The sequence below is a fragment of the Stenella coeruleoalba genome, assembly GCF_951394435.1.
Source record: "Stenella coeruleoalba genome assembly, chromosome: 17".
NCBI classification, from domain to species: domain Eukaryota; kingdom Metazoa; phylum Chordata; class Mammalia; order Artiodactyla; family Delphinidae; genus Stenella; species Stenella coeruleoalba.
In genome coordinates this window covers 35,931,221-35,953,372 of record NC_137163.1, presented here as the reverse complement: position 1 = coordinate 35,953,372, position 22,152 = coordinate 35,931,221, and the positions used below count along the sequence as shown (strand labels likewise).

Genomic DNA, 22,152 nt, shown 5'->3' with positions numbered 1-22,152 from the left:
CAAAAAAAGTCTGTAAATTGTAAAAGGCTGTTCTTCTACCACAGCTTCCATCAGTATTTTTATTACTGCTACTACCAAAATCACGGATAATGATGGAAAGGCAAACTGTTTTACGCCTACTGTACTGACCTGTTAATTGGTGCCCTGAGAAATCTGGAAATGTAGTGGGAGGAGTGATAAAGATGGTATCCTCTGATGTAACCTACCCTTAATAACTTACTACTGAATGGAAGTTCCAGCTTTGTGCTCACTAACCAGCCCTACACAGTCAGCTAGGCTCTCTATTTCTTCATAATATAAAGGAAAGGACAGTTGAATCAGATTGATAGAATGTATCACTTGCTAAATACTACCACCTCTTTATTATGTACGTGAATACAGGGAACACATTCCTCTGTATCCTTTTCTTAGGTTGCTTGGTGGCACTGAGTGGGCGAAGGGGCAATGGCCCAGCTTTAGCAGTCCCTGGACAAAGAATTCAGACCTGTTTATCTATGAGCAGATGGGCAGTTGCAACCCTGCTAATAGTCTTGGCAGTACTATTAAATAATAAAAACAAATTAAGTGCCAAAATATTCTTTGTACCAAAAATATTTTTAAATGGCCAACACACATGCAAATCTTCCCAAATTAGCCATCAAATGGAAACAAATCTTGGAATCATATTTTAAATGCAAAAATACATGTGCTTTTACCAACTGGCAGATATACAACCTAAAATATATTCATATGCAGAGACCACATATGCTTAGAGTACAGTTTATTATATATGGCTGGCTAATTTTTTAGGTCCTGTCAAATAATGGATAGGAAAACAAAATGTAATAAAAATATATATAATCTTGACAGTCATTTGAAATGTACCATGTGTTACATGTGGAATGTTTTCCAGTGAAACCAATTTACTTGTTCCCACTTCCCATGACTCAGTACTAGATATTTAGGCTTTCTAAACTATTTTTGGCAACCAAACTTTCTTGGAATAGTCATCTTTCCTTCAAGTTATTCAGTGCAAGCATTAATAACAAATCCTCAGTTATAGATATGTAACTAAAAATCATTCACATCATCTCCTTCAAACCTAAAAGCACAAAATAAAGTTATTTTAAATAGATCACACAAAATAGAGCCCAGATTTATTCCTGAGAATAATTAATTGCTGCCATATGAATCACAATGTGACTGCGTTAGATTTTTAGTTTAATTCTGTTACTGCTAGACTAGAGATTAGCTGGGCAATGTCTACCTCTAACTGAAAGGCAAAGGAAGATTAGTGAGCTAATGAAAAGTTTGTTAAAAGTGGGTGTGATTGCAAAGTAATTTGAAAGGAGAGCTCAGTATATAAAACAAAACCTTTTTAGAATAGAAGGCTGTAAAAAAGATTATTTTTTCAGCATCTATCTTCATTCATAAATTTTAAAACTATTTATTGAGCATATACCATGTACCTGACTCTGTGCTATGAGTTTATTGGAGAAATAGCTGGAATTCGTTAAGAATGCTTGTCAGAGAACACACAGAATGCAGCCAGGCCTCAGGAAGGAGCAGTAGGCTACTTTTAGAACCACAGCCATTGTCCCTACCCTCCTAAATGAGGTCTTAATTCCAACACATGCCTCGCTTCCCTCTTTCCTAGTCACTACCCAAACTGTAAGATTTAGCCCCTCTTGCCTAGATACTGATTTGTATCCCTTTTTCCTTCCCTTACTAAAACTCCTTTCTCCTCTACCTCCCAAACCCTTCCACTGCGCCCTCTGGAACACCTGTTCTGTGACTAGTGAACTTCCCTAAACCTCAGCCTCTTCTTCAAGAATTTCCTCTACCTCTTCACCTTAAATGAAATCCTGCTGTCCCCTGGGATTCTGTACACCACTGTAACCCGCCCTGAGGTGGAAGCAGTTTATTCTCCCACATCGTTTTTACCTCAGGGTCAGGAGATAAGGTGCTCTGCTGCTCACCTATGCCACTTGCCTGTACTCTTCTCCCCTCCTGTAAAGGCTTCCTGCTTTTTTGAGACTCCTTCCATCCAATTATATCACCCTCACCCCTCTTCGTTGTTGCCATCTGCTATGTATTTGGTCGTCTGCCCTCATTCTCAGAAGTCTTCAGCCGGTGGCTTCCAGCCTTTTCCTTCACTGCCATCGACATCCATGTGAGAGAGCCCCAGCCAAGACCCCAGCTCCTCACTCTAGTGACCTCCTGCGCCACTCCGTCTAAGTGCCCACTGCCACACGCAAGCCCTGGAGCCTGTCAGCATCCCAAGCTGCTCCACCTCCTAAATCGCTCATTCCAGCATCCTGCTCTTACTCACAGTCTGTCCATCTCTCCAGCCCGCTCATTCGGCAAGCCCCAGTACACTCATTCGTTAAACTGTAGAGAAATCCATAGTTCTCTGCTTTCTCCCTATCCATCAGCTTACTCTGTTTTCACATCCCCTTTCAACCATTTTACCTTCTTAATTCGTCATTTAAAACACCTTCAACACAGTTAACTCCCTCTCCAACTCTCTAGAATAGCCAACTCCATACTCAAGATTTCCACTTGGATGGCTCACTGATGCCTCCAACTCAGCTTGTCTAAAAATGAACTTACGATCTCCCCTCTTCCACCTGACACCACAAACCTACTCCCCAATGGGACAAATCAATCTTACCCATCCCAGTAAATGTCATCAGCACCCATACAGTTGCTTGGGCCAGACACCTGGGGGTCATCCTTAACACCTCCCTCTCCTATGTCTAATCAGTCAACAGATTTTTATTCCTCAAGAATCTCCCACATACCACTCCATCGCCACCAACCATACCATAAGCCATCTACATTTCTAGCACAGATCACTGCCCTAGCCTCCTAATTGTCTGTTCACATTCATGCTTGCCCCGTTCTCTTTTAATACATTCTCTACACAGTATCCAGAAACTTTTAAAAACATAAATTTGACTTTAAGCATTGCTTCTTTGCTTAAAACCCTTCAAAGATATCTCATTGACATTAAGATAAAGTCCGAAATCCTTATCAGGGACTAAAATAATTTAGTTTTTATTATCTACATTTCACAAATGAGGGAACTGAGGCCCACAGTCATTAAATAAGGTGCTCAAGGTCATAGAGCAGTGATTAAGGGTCAGGGCCAGGATTTTATCCTAAGTGAATGTAATACCAACAAGAGATTTTTTTTTTATGTTGCAGAAATTTTAAAAATAAAGATTATATCTATATGATTTATAAACCTGTGGCTCAATATATATTTCAGTGGACAGTTGACTAAAATTACCTTTAAAATACTAATTGTACTGAGTGTTGTTATCAGCTTTTCTTTTGAGGTTTTGAGGACAAAAATGTTCTTAACATGGGGGAAAGGATTAATATGTGACTTTTGCAAATGTACTTATAGACATACAATCTTAAACTTTTTAAACAGAAGTTTCATTTATTAATACCCCTTTATTAACCAAGGGAAATAGGGCATATAAAGGAAAATCCTGACAAACACGTAACACATATTTTATGATGTATTTCTATAGTAGTTCTCTATTGTTTTCTAAATTTTGAAAGTAGCCTGGAATGTTCCAATTGAAGTATGTAACCTCAGAACCAGCCTCACACAAAGTTGTGAACTAAATAAAATTTTTCTTTGGCTTTCTTCCAAATCTCTCTTTTTGAACTTTCACAGTTTCTCTTTGCCTAAGCCCCAGTGTTGGTACAGTTTACTTTCATTGCCCTTAAACTACCTAATGGCTTCCCACAATGGTTCCCAGCTTGCATTGCCTTTTATTATGGATTTATTCCAACTGTCTCCTGTACATCAAAACTTGCTAGTACTTTTTTCTTAAGGCCTCACTCTGCTTTCCAGTGTGACGGCCAATTTTCATAAGCTATTATACATGAATTTTCTTTTAACTAATTATTTATTTTTGCCTGCGTTGGGTCTTCGTTGCTGTGCATGGGTTCTCTCTAGTTGCAGGAAGCAGGGGCTACTCTTCGTTGTGGTGTGCGGGCTTTTCATTGCGGTGGCTTCTCTTGTTGTGGAACACAGGCTCTAGGCGTGCGGGCTTCAGTAGTTGTAGCGCAGGGGCTCAGTAGTTGTGGTGCACAGGCTTAGTTGTTCCGCGGCATGTGGGATCTTCCCAGACCAGGGCTCGAACCCTTGTCCCCTGCATTGGCAGGCGGATTCTTAACCACTGAGCCACTAGGGAAGTCCCTATTGTACATTAATTTTAATGGAAAACTTCTGGAGACAATACCAGAAACAAGTCTTTTTTTCACCCTATTTGCTGTGTAACCTCTCTACCAAGAAGATGATTTTTGAACTTTACATTCTGTTAATTTGTTACTAATTAAAAAAAAAAAGATAGGTATGTGGAATACGCTTTTCTAAACTCATTTGCCCTCTCCCATGAGATTCTTATGTGTCTCACCCCACTTCCCACATCTTATCCATTTCTACTTATGACTTTCTTAAGCTAAAGGACTGACTTACTGGCAGTCTAGAAAGGAGTTAGGCAAGGAGATGTTCCTTTATCTCTCAAGTAATAGGCAACATACAGGGAAATATTTTAATAGATATGCAGCAGAAAACCATATTGAACTCTGATTACAAGGTTCCTGAACATCCAGGCTCAAGGTTTATTATTTTCTTCCCACAGGTCCAACCCATTGTTAAGACATCTAACAAGCAGGACTCTTATTCACAATCTACCTGATTCTTTTAACAATACCCAAGCTTCAGAAGTGTTCTTTGAGCATGAGAAGGATAAATAATTAGTAACTAACATTTCTTAAGCTTTTATTATGTGGTATTAAATGGAAGGCTTTGTCTCTTTTAATCCTCACAACAATTCATGAGATAGTTCTGTTATTATCCCCTTTTTAGGGATATGAGTACTGATGTTAGAAAAATTAATTTACCCAAGAACTCATAGCTAATGGAACTAGAAATTGAATCCCATTAGGTATAACTCCAAAGTTTATGCTTTAATCTTCTATACTTCTTTGTGGAGAATTTTTAATGTGCCATAGATGGACTGAATCACCCAGGATATGTGTACTTGTTCATTCATGAATTATTCATTCATTCATTCAGCAACTTTTTTTGAACATTCACTGTATACAGTTTGCCAGGTTCTGTGAAAATCCAAAGCTTAGCCAAATGGAAATCATTCCCTCAAGGAATGTGTCTACCAGCGAAAATGTCATGTATAGAAATAACTGTAACATGAGGTGTATAGTGATAAGAGCTATGAAACAGATTCCCATTTTTAAAAACTATTGGAGTTCAGAAAAGGGAAAGCATTTCTCCATCTGGGAGGTGAAAAGGCTCAAAGAAAGGTGGTATTTCATTTGGACCTTGATAGATGGGAAAGATTTAAACATTAGACAGTGAGAAACCAGGGATTCTACGGGTATTTGAGACTGAGAGACAGTATAGGAACAAAGACCCAGAGAGGGGAAAGTTAGAAAAATGTATGTCATGGAAAGCAAGAAGAGGGAGAATTTCAAGAAATGGTGGCTAAAAGTAGAATTTATGGATACGTCACTTGTCCTTATCACTAACCAAAACATATGCTCTGTTTCATCACACTGTTAGCCTCTTATGCATATCCATTTTGCGCCCCCTTCGTCCATTTAGCACGTCGCCGTACGTGGCTGCTCAAGTCCCCATTTAAGGAAAAGAAACTGTTATAGACGGAGGTAAAATTTATTCCCATTCAAAGATTTAGAATCACTTATTTAGGAAAGGAAGGTTAAGGAGAAATCTATTCATTCAGGAAGCTTTTATTAATATCCTGTTATGTTCCAAAAACTGATGCTAATATTTTTAAAAATAATATGCCATTTTTGCCTTAAGGATCACAGAGTCAACTAAAGGAGACAAACATGTAAATAAGGAATGGCGAAATGTAATGACTTCTATGATAGAGGAGTAAGTTAGATATGGAAGTGACACAAGAGAGGCAGTGACCAGTTCTGAGAATGGTCATAATTAGGAAATGCTTCCAAAACAGGAGACACGTCTGAGCCCAGTCCTTTTTTTTTTTTTAAGACAAATGGGATCAACCCACATGTTCTGTTTTGAAGCTTAATTTTTTTTAAGTTAATAATATATCTTGAGTGTCTTTTGTGTTAGTGTATATAGGTATTCCTTATTCATTTTAACGGTTGTACAGATTCCATTCTATAGATCTGCATGTTATATTTAATTCCATATTTGTATCTTTCCAATTTCTTACTAATACAGTACTAAAGTAAACACACATACGTATACACACACACACACACACACACACACTTGTATTGGAATATCTGTAAAACAAATTCTTAGATGTATCCTTCCAAGCATTTAATAGATATTGCCAAATTATTCTTCAAAAATAGTGGGTAGAAATGCTTTTCCCACACCTCTACAGAAATTGGAAATGTCAGTCTTTTCAAACTTCCAGATGAATAAATAAAAATACTACATTATTGCTTTAATTTGAACTTATGTAAGTATTAGTGAAGTTGAGTATCTTTGCATGTTTACTGGCTGGTTATATCTTTTCTTCTGTAAATTAATTGCTGTCAGAATCTGGGATTTTACCTTATGCAAGCTAATGTTTTATGGATGCTCACAGAATATATTAGACTTTTGGGTCAGAAACAAAGAATATTATTGCTCGTGGCACAGCAAACAGTGTGTGCATCATGCTTGCATTGGTTTCTCTTGCCCCCAAGTCCCACAAGGGCGATGCAGAAGAGCCCCCAGGGGGATGCTCTGCATGCAGTAGATAAATGGCACAGCATGGAACATGGAGCTTGTCAAATCAACCTCTTTTAGAGCAAGTCTGCTCTTTGTCCTGGAAAGAAACTTTACCTCATCACTCAAAGATACTTTCTGCAAACAGAACCTGGGAAATGGTCCCTGTTAACAGCTTTCAGGGCCTTGCATCCTTTACAAACCTGGCAAGAACATGCAGGGACGTTCAGGGCCTCTTCCAACAACTGCCTTTGCTTGTTTTTCTATATGCTTACTTAATCATTTTCTCATTGATTTGTAAGAGCTCTCTGCTCTCACAACAAGTATTTGTAGATCTGTCATTAACTATTAACCTGTTTTATCCTAACCTTGCTTTTTATTAATTCTGATGTTATCAGTTGTGAGGTTTGTTTGTTTGTTGTTTCTTTTACCGTCCGCGGGTTTCATGCCATACACAGAAAAGGGTACCCTATTATGATAAAAAATATTAACTGATTTTTTTCTCTTATGTTTTCAGTTTTTAGCCTTTAATATTTTGATCCTTTTGGAATTTACTTACATATAGGAATGATGTAGGGACCCACTTTGGTTTTACCAAATGGCTAACCAGTTCTTGCAACCTCATTTCCCATCCTTCCCATACTTGTTTGAAATGGTACCTTCATCACATACTAAAATTTATCTGTACTTATATATTATTATTTTTTCTTCTTCTAATCTATTTGTATGTTACTACTCCAACCTTATCTTTTAATTTTAATTAGTGTAGCTTTATAATAGACTTAGCATCTGGTAGCATTTGTTCTCCACTCTTTCTCCTTTATTTAAAAACTTTCTTGACTGTTTCCACATATTATTCTTGAATGAGTCTTTTGAAATAAAGTAGGTAAACAGGATGAATATAACTATGAAAAGAAATCCTAAACTACTGTCCTTTACAACTGTGTCCCCTTTTAAAAGTCTCATTAATGTTATAACTTTTATGAAGATTCAAGTTGCATGTCAACAAATACAGAAACATCATTTCTGTTTGCATCTTCTAAAATCTTCTTTCTTTTAATATAGATTCCTTGTAGTTTGGAATACTGGGATGAACTCCAGAAGGTTTTTGTTGCATTTCGAGAATTTAGTCTGTCTGAAAGCAAAGTTTGTGAACTGCAGTTGCCAGATATCAATCTTGTGAATGACCAGAAGAAACTGGTATCCTCGGATCTTTGGAGAATTGTTTTGAACAGCAGCCAAAATGGAGCTGATGACCAAAGGTAACTCAGTGAACAAAGTGAAAAATGAAATAGTGGCATTATACTAGGAAACAATCGTCAAGTCATCTAGTGGCCCCTCACTTAGCTATATCGCAGCTCTCTAACAGCTGCATCTGTCTGAACTACAGATGAGAACGAGAAAGTGAGATAGAAGCTGATGTTTCAAAGTCTGTGTACTAAAATTCCTGTGTTTTACTGTGAGCTCTAAGAACCTGTTCCTTAAATATAAAAGGAAAAAAGAGCAAAAAACAAACTTCAAAAAAACCAAAAATCCAGTTATCCTGAGCTAAAAAATATAGAGGAAAAGAGCCATACACACTTTAATAGACTCTTAATGACACGGTCATCAATATGTGTAAATGTTAACCCTGGGGCATTAAAAGAAACGTTAAGTAAATTGAATTGTCTCCTTTTTGGAACTACTTCCTTCTTAAGGGGTTTTTTTAAAAAACTTCAAAAGACAGACATTAGGAAAACTTGACTAACCAAAATAATTTATACTCAGGATTTCAGATAGCCAAAGTTTTATTCAGCTCTTGAGTCTATTTGACTATAATGTATCTCTAGAGCTATAGACTTCAGGTATTCTGAATCGTGTCCCCAGAACTTCCTGTTCCACACCTCCTACAGGATATCTGGTTAGTGACAAAACAGGGCCAGATTGTCCCTATTTCCAATGTTTGCCTGCTTAATACATCCACTAACTTGGAGTAGAGAAAAAATGGCTCCAGCAATTTATTCTTCAAGTGCTCCTTCTAGTTTACATATCCTTATTATGTCTTTCTGTTCATGCTCCCCTAAATGACAAGAAAAAGAAACTAAATCACCATCAATGGAACAGTTTTTTGGGTCATATGATATGTGTACTATGGGCCTGTGCCTATCTTGCTGCCCATCACTTTCAATGTCCTACCTTCTAATTCTCCTGACGAGTTTGCTCTAGCATTATCTTATTCTTTGTATATAATCCACCCCTCTTTTTTCCCCCAAACAACATTTTGACACTAACAAAAAGAAAAAAAATCCACCGTTCCAACACCCTGTGATTGAACCGTTTTCTCTTTTTTGTTACCTTTATTTTTGCCCATCATTGTATGCCTTTACAGGGTTATAATCATAGCACACCATTTTGTATTCTAGTTCCTGTTTTACATTATAGATAGTTGTGAATGCTTTCTCTTTTTGTAATTAATAGTAATATATGTTCATTGAAGAACATCTGGGAAATACAGAAAATAATACCACCCATCGTCATATCACACCGAGATAACCTCTGTTCACATTAGTCTGTAGCATCACAGTCTTTTTCGTTGATTACTTTGTATGCTTAATAATAATATGTTTTTTGCTTTATGATTTCTATTTCTAGGTCATTTGGGCTCTTTAAAAATAATTGCCTTCCCAGTATATTACCTAGTAATGTACGACTGGTGAAAATATATTAAAGAAGTGGGGTCTTGATTTTACCTATATGAAATGCAGCAGTGAAAAGAACACCCATCCTGGGAGGAGTTAGCAGATGGATAGAAAGATTGCCTATTCTAAGCATAGGTTACCTAGTCAGAAACCAGGAAATCTCAGAAAACAGAGCTATGGGTAATGAATTTTTTTAAAATCTGAGTTTCATTATTAGTATCAAGTTAGAAATCATTTCTTGATTCTAATTATCAAAGAATGCATTTTCATCATTGAAAGAAGCATTTTGGACAAGGTTAATTCCTCTGAATCTGAAACATTCATGAAAATCACTTTGTGGTAAGCTTAGCACTGCAGAAATGTGGAACCTTTAGGGAATGGAAATTTATGCAGACAGTCAAATTTAGGCAGTTTTTCACCAAGCTTTCGACATTGTAATCACAGATCTTTTGTCCTCACCTTGGATTTTTCAACTTGCCTAATATTTCACAATTGATCTTGCTTTAAATTGTTTGACATTAAGCATTTTTCAGGTAGAAATTGATATTAGTGAAATTAAATTTAAAGAGCTGGTTTAAAAATCAACATAATAAAAACACTATTAAGACATTTTTCAAAGAGAACAGTAAATAAATTTCATCCAGTTTCTTGAAGGAAAACATCAGTGCTTTGATGATATGTCAACATTTCACATGGTTAGATCCAGTATATTCTGTCATGAGAAATCTAAAACTGGATAAAAACCTGACACTTTTATGATTAGAGATTATCGTATCTTAAATAATATTTATGGTTTGAGAAGGATATGCATCAGACTTTTGTACATTACTGGAAGAAAGTTCGTAAAAATAAGTCCCATGAAGCTTAATCTAAAAAATAAAGCATCTTGTCCACAGTTGTCAAAAGTGCAACAGTGTAGGATATTTAGCGGTAATGGCATCGCTGTGTGTATGTAAATAGAAGCACTATTTATTAGGGATTTTCAAGTTAGCAGACCTGGATTTAAGTCCTGGCTCCATCACCAACTAGCTGTTTGGCCATGAGAAACTGATTTCTACGCTGAGGCCTTAAGGAATGGGTAGGAGCTAACCAGTCTGAGGGGTGGCAGGTAGCCTTCGGTACAAAGGACTGGAGACAAGATTCACTCTCTTAAACCTTGGTCTGTTTATCCCATACGGGCATATTATCTTTAATTCAATCCCCGTGTATCTGTAATAATTATTTTCCACTATCTTTAATTAATGGTTTGCTTGATCATATGAAAATGAATGATGGGTAACTGTTGTTTTTTTCAAGGTAGCATTGGAAGGAGAGTAACTTAAGCTTAGTTTCCACAATAGTATTGAACTTTAGTAGAGTTCTCTTTCTATTTGTGGTGCACTGGACTGAAGCAAGAGATACAGCCTTTAAGCCCTGATCAGGGTATCCATTTCAGCTATTTATTTTTAATCTCAGCATGTATGTATTTGCCCACCCCCACTGCCCACTGCTGAAGCCTAAATAAACCCCTTTTCCCAGTAGGTCCTGACAAGAAACAGACAGCACACTCAGACTGGTTAACTGAGGAGAGTTTACTGTAAAGACTATTTACAAAAGTGTTGACAAGGTGAAGGGATAGGACAGTACCCTGAGGCTAGAAACCATGGGGAACCATCCCACTCTTAGTCCTGAAAGAGCCAGGTAATAGAGCCATTACCAAAACTAACCCAGAATGGGTGGTTGTAGCTGTTTTTGGTGGAGGGACCAACAATGTGCAGAGACGTGGCTAAGAAGGAGCCAGGAGAATATGAGTCCTTCCGCCACTCTCTTCACACCTTCTGATCTCCCTTGGGCACCTTCCACTGGCCGAACCAAAAGACAAGCCAAGGACAAAGCAGCTTGTTGATACAGTCAGGGGCAGAGAAGAGGATGGGGAGGGGTAGAAAGTGGATTTAGAGAGCAAACAAGATAGCCAGCAAGCACACGCTGTATTTGGAATTTACAGTTTCTTACCTAGTGATGGGACCTAGGCGGAAAGATGAGAAATGGCTGGTGGGCCCAACTCTCAGGCTTTGGGCCACTCTACTAGGTTCCCTGAGTTTGGTATCAACCAGATGTCTTCTGATGGACCAGAACAACTTTCTACTTTGTTTCCACCTCTTACCCTCACCCCAAATGGCTAACTCCAGAAGTACGTGACTATCTAAAGTCACAAGTTACAGGCAATTATTGTGTTACACAGTAATAACTGTGAAGAGCTTGATATATATGTCCAGTTAACTTTATGACAAATTGTTTGATGATAATGCTAGGCTGTTTACCTGTGCCGAGTCTTTGGTGGTTTTATCCATATTGCATGGTCACTTTCTCACAATGTTAAAACGTGAGAGTAGATTGCTTACAAGGACTTTTTATCCCCACCCACAAAACGTTGGTTCGTAGAAGGAAGGCATCCTGGAAAAAGAAGTGTGTGGCTCTTTCTTCATGTGATGAAAATGGAAACTCTGTTGAGTTTTTTAGAGCGCAAAATAAAAAAAAATAAGATTTTCTCCTTCTCCCTAAAGATCCTGTAAGTCGCTGTCCACTCATATTTAGTGATCTTTGAGACAGTGGTCCACAGCTTTTTGTGTATGTGAGGAAGAGATGCTTTTTATTTACCAAACCTTCATTCTTGTGTGTATAGCCAGTGCAGGAATCAGAGGAAGAGCATTGTGATGGTAAAGTCCCTGGATCATTTCCTTTCTCCTCACTGGTTGAACTTTCTCCTACCAGACGGTCACTGTGGCCTCTAGATATTGTTTGCCTCCATTTGGCTACTTGGATATGTACTTTTAGATGTACCTAAATTTGCTGGGTACCATTTTTTTTAACCTTTTGACTTTCATAAACCATTCAGACAACAATCTTGACGTTTGGAACTGCTTTGCCACCTTGTTACAAGGTATTGACAGTAGTTCCCTGTGCTATACAGTAGGTCCTTGTTGCTTATCTATTTTAATTTTTTTAAATTTATTTAGTTATTTATTTTTGGCTGTGTTGGGTCTTCGTTGTTGCACATGGGCTTTCTCTAGTTGTGGCAAGTGGGGGCTACTCTTCGTTGCGGTGAATGGGCTGCTCATCGCGGTGGCTTCTCTTGTTGCAGAGCACGGGCTCTAGGCGCACGGACTTCAGTAGTTGCAGCACGCGGGCTCAGTAGTTGTGGCTCTCAGGCTCTAGAGCACAGGCTCAGTAGTTGTGGCGCACGGGCTTAGTTGCTCCAGCATGTGGGATCTTCCCGGACCAGGGCTCGAACCCATGTCCCCTAAATTGGCAGGCGGATTCTTAACCACTGCGCCACCAGGGAAGCCCTGCTTATCTATTTTATATGTAGTAGTTTGTATCTACTAATCCCAAACTCTTAATTTATCCCTTCCCCAACCCATCCCCCACTATCCCTCTTGGTAACTGTAAGTTTGTTTTCTATTTCTGTGAGTCTATTTCTGTTTTGTAAATAAGTTCATTTATATCATTTTTTTTTAGATTCCACATATAAGTGATATATGATTTGTCCTTGTCTGGCTGACTTACTTCACTTAATATGATAATCTCTAGCTACATCCATGTTGCTGCAAATGGCATTATTTCACTCATTTTTATGGCTAAGTAATATCCCATTGTGTATATATACTACATCTTCTTTATCCATTCATCTGTTGATGGAATTTTTTAAATAAAATAGAAACTATCAATGTGAAAAGGACAAATACTATATAATTCCACTTATATGAGATACCAAGACTAGTCAAATTTATAAAGACAAAAGTAGAATGGTGATTGCCAGGAGATGAGGGAGAGGAAAATTGTTTAATGGGTATGGACTTTCAGTTTGGGAAGATGAAAAAATTCTGAAGATGGACGATGATGTTAGTTGCACAACAATGTGAATGTACTTAATGCCACTGAACTGTACACTTGTAACTGGTTAAAACAGTGAATTTTAAGTTATGTGTATTTTACCACAATTTAAAAAATATTTTCAGTAACCTCCCCCCTGCCGTTTTATAGCTGTACGAGGTTACAACAGAGGTGTATTTCTTATTTGCAGTTAGAGTTAAAACATTCCCCAAAAAAGACAGATCTAAGGTGTAGAGAGAACATGGTGCATCGTCCCTTGTCTTCTCTCCTCCATGCGGTGCTCTCCCAGGATGGACAGGCCAATGTTTTTGCAGTAGGCAGTGGAGAGTTTAGGTGAACCAATGTTGAGAAACAGTGCCACACTGGGATGAATGACAATGTGATATTGTCAGATCCCTCTTGGGAGCTAAAGGTAATCACCAGCAACTGACATTAAACTAAGTAACCAGTACGGTACCCTGTTTGCCAACCAGGAAAAGAGGGATGAGATTTTTTTTTCTCTTATGGAGTGATAGACATTATGCTAAGCAGTTTCTATGTAGTACCTCCTTTAATACTCAAAAAGTAAGTCCAATTACTATACTTACTTTACAGATGAGAAAACAGATTTAGCTAGATGAAATAATTTGCCCATGATTACAGTGTAAGTGGAAGCAGTGCAAGCATTTTCATCTCGGTTTTCTTACCTCAATCATTCTTTTCTTAATCTCTACGCTATATTATAAAACTCTTATTACCACAGAGGGATACAGAGAAAAGCCCAAGGCTTTATCAATCAAGTCAGATCATTGTTGGATACCTGCAGAGCTATAGGGGTGACATCCAGGGGTGAATCTTTAAGGATTATGCCTGGGTCCCTGCAGTGCCTATGGATCAATCAAGATCTAAACTTACTAAAACACTCCTTGTTTAAAGGAGTTGATACCCTTCTATGGATCACCCAGGACAGTTAATAAGTCCCTTTGGCTAAAATGAAGGTATGGATATGTAAAACTCCTGCCATACTTTCTACTCTTTAGAATATTTCCTCTATTCTAAAAATTTGAATTTCCATTAGGAACTTATTGATATTTGAACTAACTACTGAATCTTGTGTTCTATGTATTACTATTTGAAAGGTTTTGCTCCTTGGAGCCATCTTTACTTTTCCATTTCTGATTATTACACATCGCATGAATTATGTTTTTCCTTTTGATATCTGGATCAGATCGAAGTCCATTGTACTTAATTAAGGAAATGATATAAATGTAGTTGCTATAAGTGTCCCTAGCAGGGTCATTGTTCTCATTTTTATGACTGTTTAGCTCTATCATAGTTAGATATTTTTAATCCTTATGTAAAAGGTAAACATGCATATGTACTTTTATAGTGTATAGTGATGATCGAATTAAGTTGAATATCAAAAACTATAAATTTACTGATTCAAAATATAAAGCATTTCATGTGCATATACCATATTAATTTTGTGTTTAACACATTTTAATTTTGATATAACTCCAATTTTTAAATAAAACTCTAACTTTTTAAATATAGATTAATCTAGTAACATTTTAGTCAGGATTTCAAGATGGAAAGAGTGCTGACCACTTGAATATATACGTTAGGAGTTACTGTATAGACCTAAAAATATCTTTTAACCATTGATTTGTACATTTAATTTAGGAAAAGTGAAAAATCAATTTGTTATAAATAAAGATTTTGACACGCACTTATTTGTGACATCTTAGCAACCTTTTTCAACATGTTACAGAATTTGCTACTCTCAAGAGAGAGAAAAGTAAATCTTGGAAAATCTCAAGAGTGCCAAAAATTGCAGTTGACAGAGAAATTCTTCAGATAAACACCTCAAATTTTGTACTTACTGTTTTAAAACTGATCTCAAAGTACTCTCACCTGGATTTTTAATATTTTGACTAACGCTATACCCTATTTTTAACAACTTCTTAAAGTATTATAAGGGAGAGATTTCATATGTGTAAAACACACGTACAGGGCTTCCCTGGTGGCTCAGTGGTTGAGAGTCCACCTGGCAATGCAGGGGACGCGGGTTCGTGTCCTGGTTCGGGAAGATCCCACATGCCGCGGAGCTGCTGGGCCCGTGAGCCATGGCCGCTGAGCCTGCACATCCGGAGCCTGTGCTCCGCAATGGGAGAGGCCACAACAGTGAGAGGCCCGTGTACCGCAAAAAAAAAAAAAAAAAAGTATCTCCTTTCTAAAACACACGTACAACTAATACAGTTTGGTCTTTCTGAATAAATATAAGTTTTAATTTTACCTTGCCAATGAGATCTTTTTTTAACTTTAATTTTTTTAATTGAAGTATAGTTGATTTACCATGTTGTGTTAGTTTCTGGTGTATAGCAAAGTGAGTCAGTTATAAAATGTGTGTGTGTGTGTATATATATATATATATATATATATATACACACACATATATGTACACACACACACATACACATACATACACACACGTTTTCATATTCTTTTCCAGTATAGGTTATTACAAGATATTGAATATAGCTCCCTGTGCTATACAGTAGGACCTTGTCGTTTATTTTAAATGAGATCTTTATTTGTAACTCCACAGATAAATTCCTAGAAAGCTATTTGGATTAGTATACCCATTTATAGAAGTTTTAAAAATATACCTAGCTGCATTTTCATGCATAACATTTCATCAGAAACATAGTGCCCCAGAGTTGTGTTTTCTTTGCATGCAGTGGAGTTTTTCTAACATTGCGGTAAATACCACCACATAACTATAAACACCTGGAAGTTAAATATTCAGTAAACCTAGCTTTCATTTTCACCAGCCTTTTTACAACCTCTTTCAAAACTCAGCTGAAGATTCACACTCTGCAAATCCCACATGATTCACCCTGTGCCATTCTGACTTCCTCTTGTATTTCCACTCTGGCAGCACTTCCAACTTGCCTATTCCTTGTTGGTTGTTCTGTTTTATAATGTTTGTAAACATCTACATATTTTATATCGCCAGTTAGACTGGGAATTCTTTGAAAACCAAGGATTTATTTCTTTAGTTTTTCTTGTCATAGTTCTCCCTAGGATACTATAAACCATTGTTTCTTCTCTAGGCTCCTCATGGATTTGGGAGCCAGGCTACCATAGCTGTAGAGCAAATTTCAGATTTGGAAAGAAGAGGGTGGAAGACGGTAAGGGGGAATAGGGCAGCATCTATTTAGTGATCCACAATTAGCAGAATATACCTTGGCCCCTCCCAATCCCCAGGTCTCATGCTTCTACTAGCATTGAGGGGAGGCAGCTAGGCTGCATGTTTCCCATGCACACCAGCAGCCGCTATGTACAAATTTCTTCCCTCCTACAGATGCCTTCACTATTTATTTTAATTGACTTTTACTGGTATAAAATGGTGTTGGGAGGATGGACAAGTAAAGAGAGGACACATGTGGTGTAATTGTCCATGGAGCCTTGGTTCTTCTGGACATGGTCATAACTTTTATGGCACCTAATACAGTATGCAGTAGGTATTCAATACAGAGTATTGGCTAACTCATATGGGAATATGGATGTGGATGACCTGGAGAAGTAAAACAAAAGAAAGATTTATGGTGACACTGAAAATATTGGGTTTTTTGAACAGCAGAGTCATACTCTGAATTGTGTTGGTCTTAACTTACGGACAGCTTGTTCTCATATTAGTTTAAGTGAAATGTGGATGGAAGAAAATTGGGTTGGAGGTCAACATGGCCTGGGGTTTCAGGAATCCTTCAAAATTTTTCTGCTAATAACTCATAGAGAATAATCAGCAAGAACTTAATTTTTTTAATTAATTTATTTAATTTATTTATTTTTGGCTGCATTGGGTCTTCATTGCTGTGCACGGGCTTTCTCTAGCTGTGGCGAGTGGGGGCTACTCTTTGTTGTGGTGCATGGGCTTCTCATTGCGGTGGCTTCTCTTGTTGCGGAGCACAGGCTGTAGGCACATGGGCTTCAGTAATTGTGGCTCGTGGACTCTAGAGTGCAGGCTCAGTAGTTGTGGCACACAGGCTTATTTGCTCTGTCACATGTGGGATCTTCCTGGACCAGGGCTCGAACCCGTGTCGCCTGCATTGGCAGGCAGATTCTTAACCACTGCACCACCAGGGAAGCCTCAGCACTTAATTTTTTAAAACGACTTGTTTATGTGAGCAAATATGGAAGATTTGATGAGAACATTGACTATAGGATTATGGGAGCTAGCTTTAAAAACCCCTATAGAAAGACATTTCATTTATATGATGTTGGGAAATTTAGGTTATTGAACTTATTTTATTAATTATCTCCCACAGCTCTGCAAGTGAATCTGGTTCTCAAAGCACTTGTGACCAACTTGTAACTCCAACAGCCCTGGCTGCCTGTACCAGAGTTGACTCCTGTTTTACGCCATGGTTTGTCCCATCTCTTGGCGTTTCCTTCCAGTTTGCTCACCTGGAGTTCCATTTTTGTCATCACCTTGATCAACTAGGCACAGGTACTCTATTTTAGCATCAGAATAACATTCACTTAATACTTACTGTTTTATCCCTGCACAAAACTCCTTCCCTACTGACCACCACTCACAAGGTGGAGGAAACTTTTAGAAGCAGCATTCATCTCCTCTAACAGTAAGCACCAGCAAAGTTATTCTGAAGTTGATTTCATATGATAGGTGTCCCCCTTACATTTGAACCATCTTATGGACCTGTTATATAGGGTACCAGTTATATTGAATTGCCATGATTTTGCACACTTCCTAATGAGAATTTTCAAGGAAGTTACAAAAATTGCAGGTTTTACTGTTACTCCAATTATGATCTTTTTGAAAGAAATACATCTGTTTTTTTCCTATCTTATGAGCCATTACATAATGGCATATAGTTTCCAAAAGTACTTGATATTACCTTATCTCGAAAGTACAAAAACCTTCTACAAAAAATGGGCAAATTCTCCAATAATTTAAAAGACTAGCATTTTTACAAGTTTATAAGGTAGAAGAATAAGTTTTTCCACACACCAAAAGTGGCCTTTTATAAGTTTGCTCATGTTCATGAATAATTATTCCTAAAAGCCTGTACCAAACCTTTTCTACTTAATACATTTTGATTCTGGTATTAGGTTTTCAACCTACATGTAATGGAAAAACGAAAAAAATCAGATTAAAACTAAACACAGCTGCTGTTAAGCATCTTGCCTTTTCAGCAAAAATGGAGTTTAACCTGTATTTTCTAACTCTGTTTGGGTCATGTTTTTGGTTTTGAGATTTGATGGTAGATACAGAGCACTTCTATGAAATGCTTCTTAAATATTTGCCTCCTCTTCATTTTATTTGTTGTCTTTTGTGATCAAATTTTTATCTGTGCATGTAACCTTTGTAAAGAGACCTGCTGATTGAACAAAACAGTTTTGTTTGCAAATATCAAATGGTAATTCAAATGTTATATTATCTTCAAGAGAATATTTGAATTTATTAACCAGCAAATATTGCATTCAGTAACCAAGAAATGAATAATTTAAATGTCATCTCTTTATTTCCATAAAGCGTTGACTCATCTCAACTGCTGTTTTTCTTGTTTGTTTTCTCAACAGCTCCACCGCAATACCTACAGCCATTTATTTCTGATAAAAATGTGCCATCTGAACTAGAATACATGATTATTTCCTTCAAAGAACCACACATGTATCTTCGACAATGGAACAATAGTTCTGTCTGTCAGGAGATGCAGTTCTCAGCTCAAGCAGACTGTAAACTTCTAGAGTGCAGAAATGTTACAATGCAAAGCATGGTGAAACCCTTCAGCATCTTTGGACAGATTGCAGTTTCCAGCAATGCAGTAGAAAAGCTGATTGATTGCTCTATCAACGTTGACTCAATATTTGTAAACTTTGGGCAACATGTAGTTCATTCTCTAAACACTGCAATACAAGCTTGGCAACAGGTATGTATATTCTAGAACAGTTTACAGTTTGTCTGTGTGTGATCTTTTACTAGGCACTTTATGTTATCACTTCTAATAATAAATTAAGCACAAACAAAAATGTGAGAGAATGAAGAATTTGATGGGCACCATAATATTTGGGGCCTCCTCTGTTTTGGCAAAGTGATGCATGTTATTTTTAAAACCTTTGGAGAACATGGGTTCTCTACACATGCATCAGAGATGATGCCCACATTTTTGTGACTAATGTACCACATCTGTGTGGAAAGTAACACATTCCCAGAAATTTTTTCCAAGTATTATGGCTTTAGTTTGCCAAAGCTCAACTTGGTATGTATCACATTGTCGAAGCAGCCATTGCAGAAATGAAGAACCTGTGTGAGGCTTCCTGATATAAGCAGTTCATCTTTTCAAAGAGAAAAGGCAGTGAGAGGAAATTATGTGAACATAGTATAATTTAATTTTAGTCTTTCTCCCATTATCATTCTGCCATTTTGATTCACTAAAAAAGCACTCGATAATAGATTTTGTAACCAGCTAAAGACTCTTCATAATAATTTTTTACTTTTACCTTTTGTCAGAAATTATCCATATCGAAAGAGTTAGAATATACGTCTGTTTTGAATGACATATTTAAAATGGGGAACCTGCCCACGTCCACTAACATGAAATTAATTTCACAGAATAGTTGGATAATATTGATAATATGCTCAGTGATTTAATAACAAATCACCTCTGCTTCCCTTACTGATTTTCAGTATAATATTGCATTTCAATAAAGCTTGTGTTATTTAAGCTGAGACATTTCCCCACATTTTGTATGTCACAGGTATTTGTGCAGACTAACTCCCCAAGAGAAATGGTCCTTCACTCCACCCTGACCTCATGTGGGGATGGGGCAGTGGTGGGGGGGAGGGGCTTGAGTTCTAGAATTTTTATGGGAATGAACTCTTTTCTTTATATGCATGAAGACCTATACAAGACTAAGGAATTAATTACCTAACATGGCACTACAATAGCAAAGGGAAAGAAGATAACACATCTGTTTCATATTTTAAAATTCTTTTTTAAGGGCATTCCATGGTTTTCTTGCTGCAGAGGACATGCGTAAAATAAGAGCTAGTGTGATCTAAATCTTTGCAGCTGGTTCGAATAGCGATGTGAAAAAAACCTCCGTGGCTCCAATTTCTGTTTTTTGTCATATTTTGAACAATGCATTTAATAAAAAACAAACCTAGAAAGTATAAAAGAGTCATTGATAGAGCATTTAATCCCAGGATATTTTTGTCTTGGTATCAGGACCATTGTAAGAGGACTCATGTGTAGCAACTACTGCAAAATGGCCCTCAGAAATATCAGTTTCCTCCCAGGGTAAAAATATTCTCTTAGACACAGCTATACATATAAATAAAATACGGTGCATAAATATTTAAATGTTTTAAACCACATCAGAGTGTGAATGACTGACTGGCTAACACAGTGCCTTGAAGGAATATTCTGAGTTTTTTTAAAAATGGAATTGTATATTTGATTAAGTAGAGCCATATGTCACGTAGCATATCGCTGACAGGTACATTCTGTGAATAGTTGGTTCTGATTTATACAGGGATTTGGCAATGTTAACATGAGCCACAAGAGGATATACTTCTGTAATTGTTGCTATAATTTTCTTGTTTCCTCCCATGTCAAGCGTACTTGCCACCAAGTTTTAATGTGGTAGGCATCTCTAACCCTGTGTATTCTAAAGTAAATACAAAAATGCACTACTTTGAAATTACAGGACATTTGACATTGAAATGGGCTTATAGAGGGGTTATTAAGTTCATTGTTTCTAAGATGTTCTGAATGTGGTTTATCCCCTTTAGAGGGGAAACTTAGTTACCCAAGCTTGAATTTTATTATGTATATAATGCTCATATACAGTATAATTATTGCCAATGAAAAACGTGAACTTAACAAGCTGGATAAGCAATTTGAGTTTTCCACATACTTTTTATCGGGTTCGTATCCGAGACAAGTCATTTGTATCCAGTGTGGATGGACCAGACAGTTGAAGCATGAAACAATTTGGCCTTTCACCTTTAGGTCACAGTTCAAGATTAACAGAAGCCTTCATCAGTGTCTGATTTCTCTGGCTGTAGTTTTTTTTTTCTCTTTTGTAAATGATTAATGTTTTGTGAAACCAGATTAAGGACCCAAAATGCCACTTGCAGTTTGCTTTATATTTCCATGTCACATTCCCACATTTGGACCAAATAGGATTTAAAGGAGATTTTTATTTAAAAATCAAGGTTGTGCTCATGTATCTTATCTTACACCATAATGATATCTCTCTTTAATTGCCTGTATAACAGTCCAGTACAAATCTTAAATGTAAATAAGCCATCTCTTAATTACGAAAGCATTCTGAGGTTGCGCTTTTATATGATGTCACATACAATATGTACAAATTTTTTTATAATATACTAGAATTTAAACATTCCAAGAAACGCTTAAACTTATTACAGTTTTAATGAACTCCACAGATGAAGGAGCAGTAGAGAAACAGTTCCCTGAGGACTTTGAGTATTCTTTAGAAAAATGTAAACAAGCCCCTTGTGTTCTTTCATTTACATTTTTTCCTAAAACCCTCATCATTTATTAAAGGTCAATTTTTAGAGATGAGGAAAGTAATATGATTTTTTTCTACCCAAGCCCCATCTGGTAACTTAACCTCTGTGTAACCAGCAGATTGATCCCAATTCATTATGAAAATTGAATTTCAGTCTCAGGATGTCTATCTAAGTGGGAGTTGGAATCATATCCCTTTCTTCATGTTTGTACTGTTGGACCTAACGGAGAGAAAAATGTTTACAAGGAGAGCAGTTTATGTTGATTATATAACGCTAAATGGAAAAATCTCATCAAAACTAATTGTACAGTGTGACTC

The 22,152-nt window shown here is 37.1% G+C and overlaps 1 protein-coding gene across 12 annotated transcripts in view; it reads left to right on the top strand.

Annotated features, from left to right (window-relative positions):
- VPS13B (vacuolar protein sorting 13 homolog B) overlaps positions 1 to 22,152 on the top strand; it is a 795,728-nt gene that overhangs the window by 680,738 nt on the left and 92,838 nt on the right. For all 12 annotated transcript variants that reach the window (XM_079901966.1, XM_079901971.1, XM_079901960.1 and 9 more), the window contains 3 exons: positions 7,802 to 7,998; positions 17,598 to 17,779; positions 18,874 to 19,223. In XM_079901966.1, the coding sequence (XP_079758092.1) occupies positions 7,802 to 7,998; positions 17,598 to 17,779; positions 18,874 to 19,223 (729 nt within the window). The remainder of the gene's footprint in view (positions 1 to 7,801; positions 7,999 to 17,597; positions 17,780 to 18,873; positions 19,224 to 22,152) is intronic.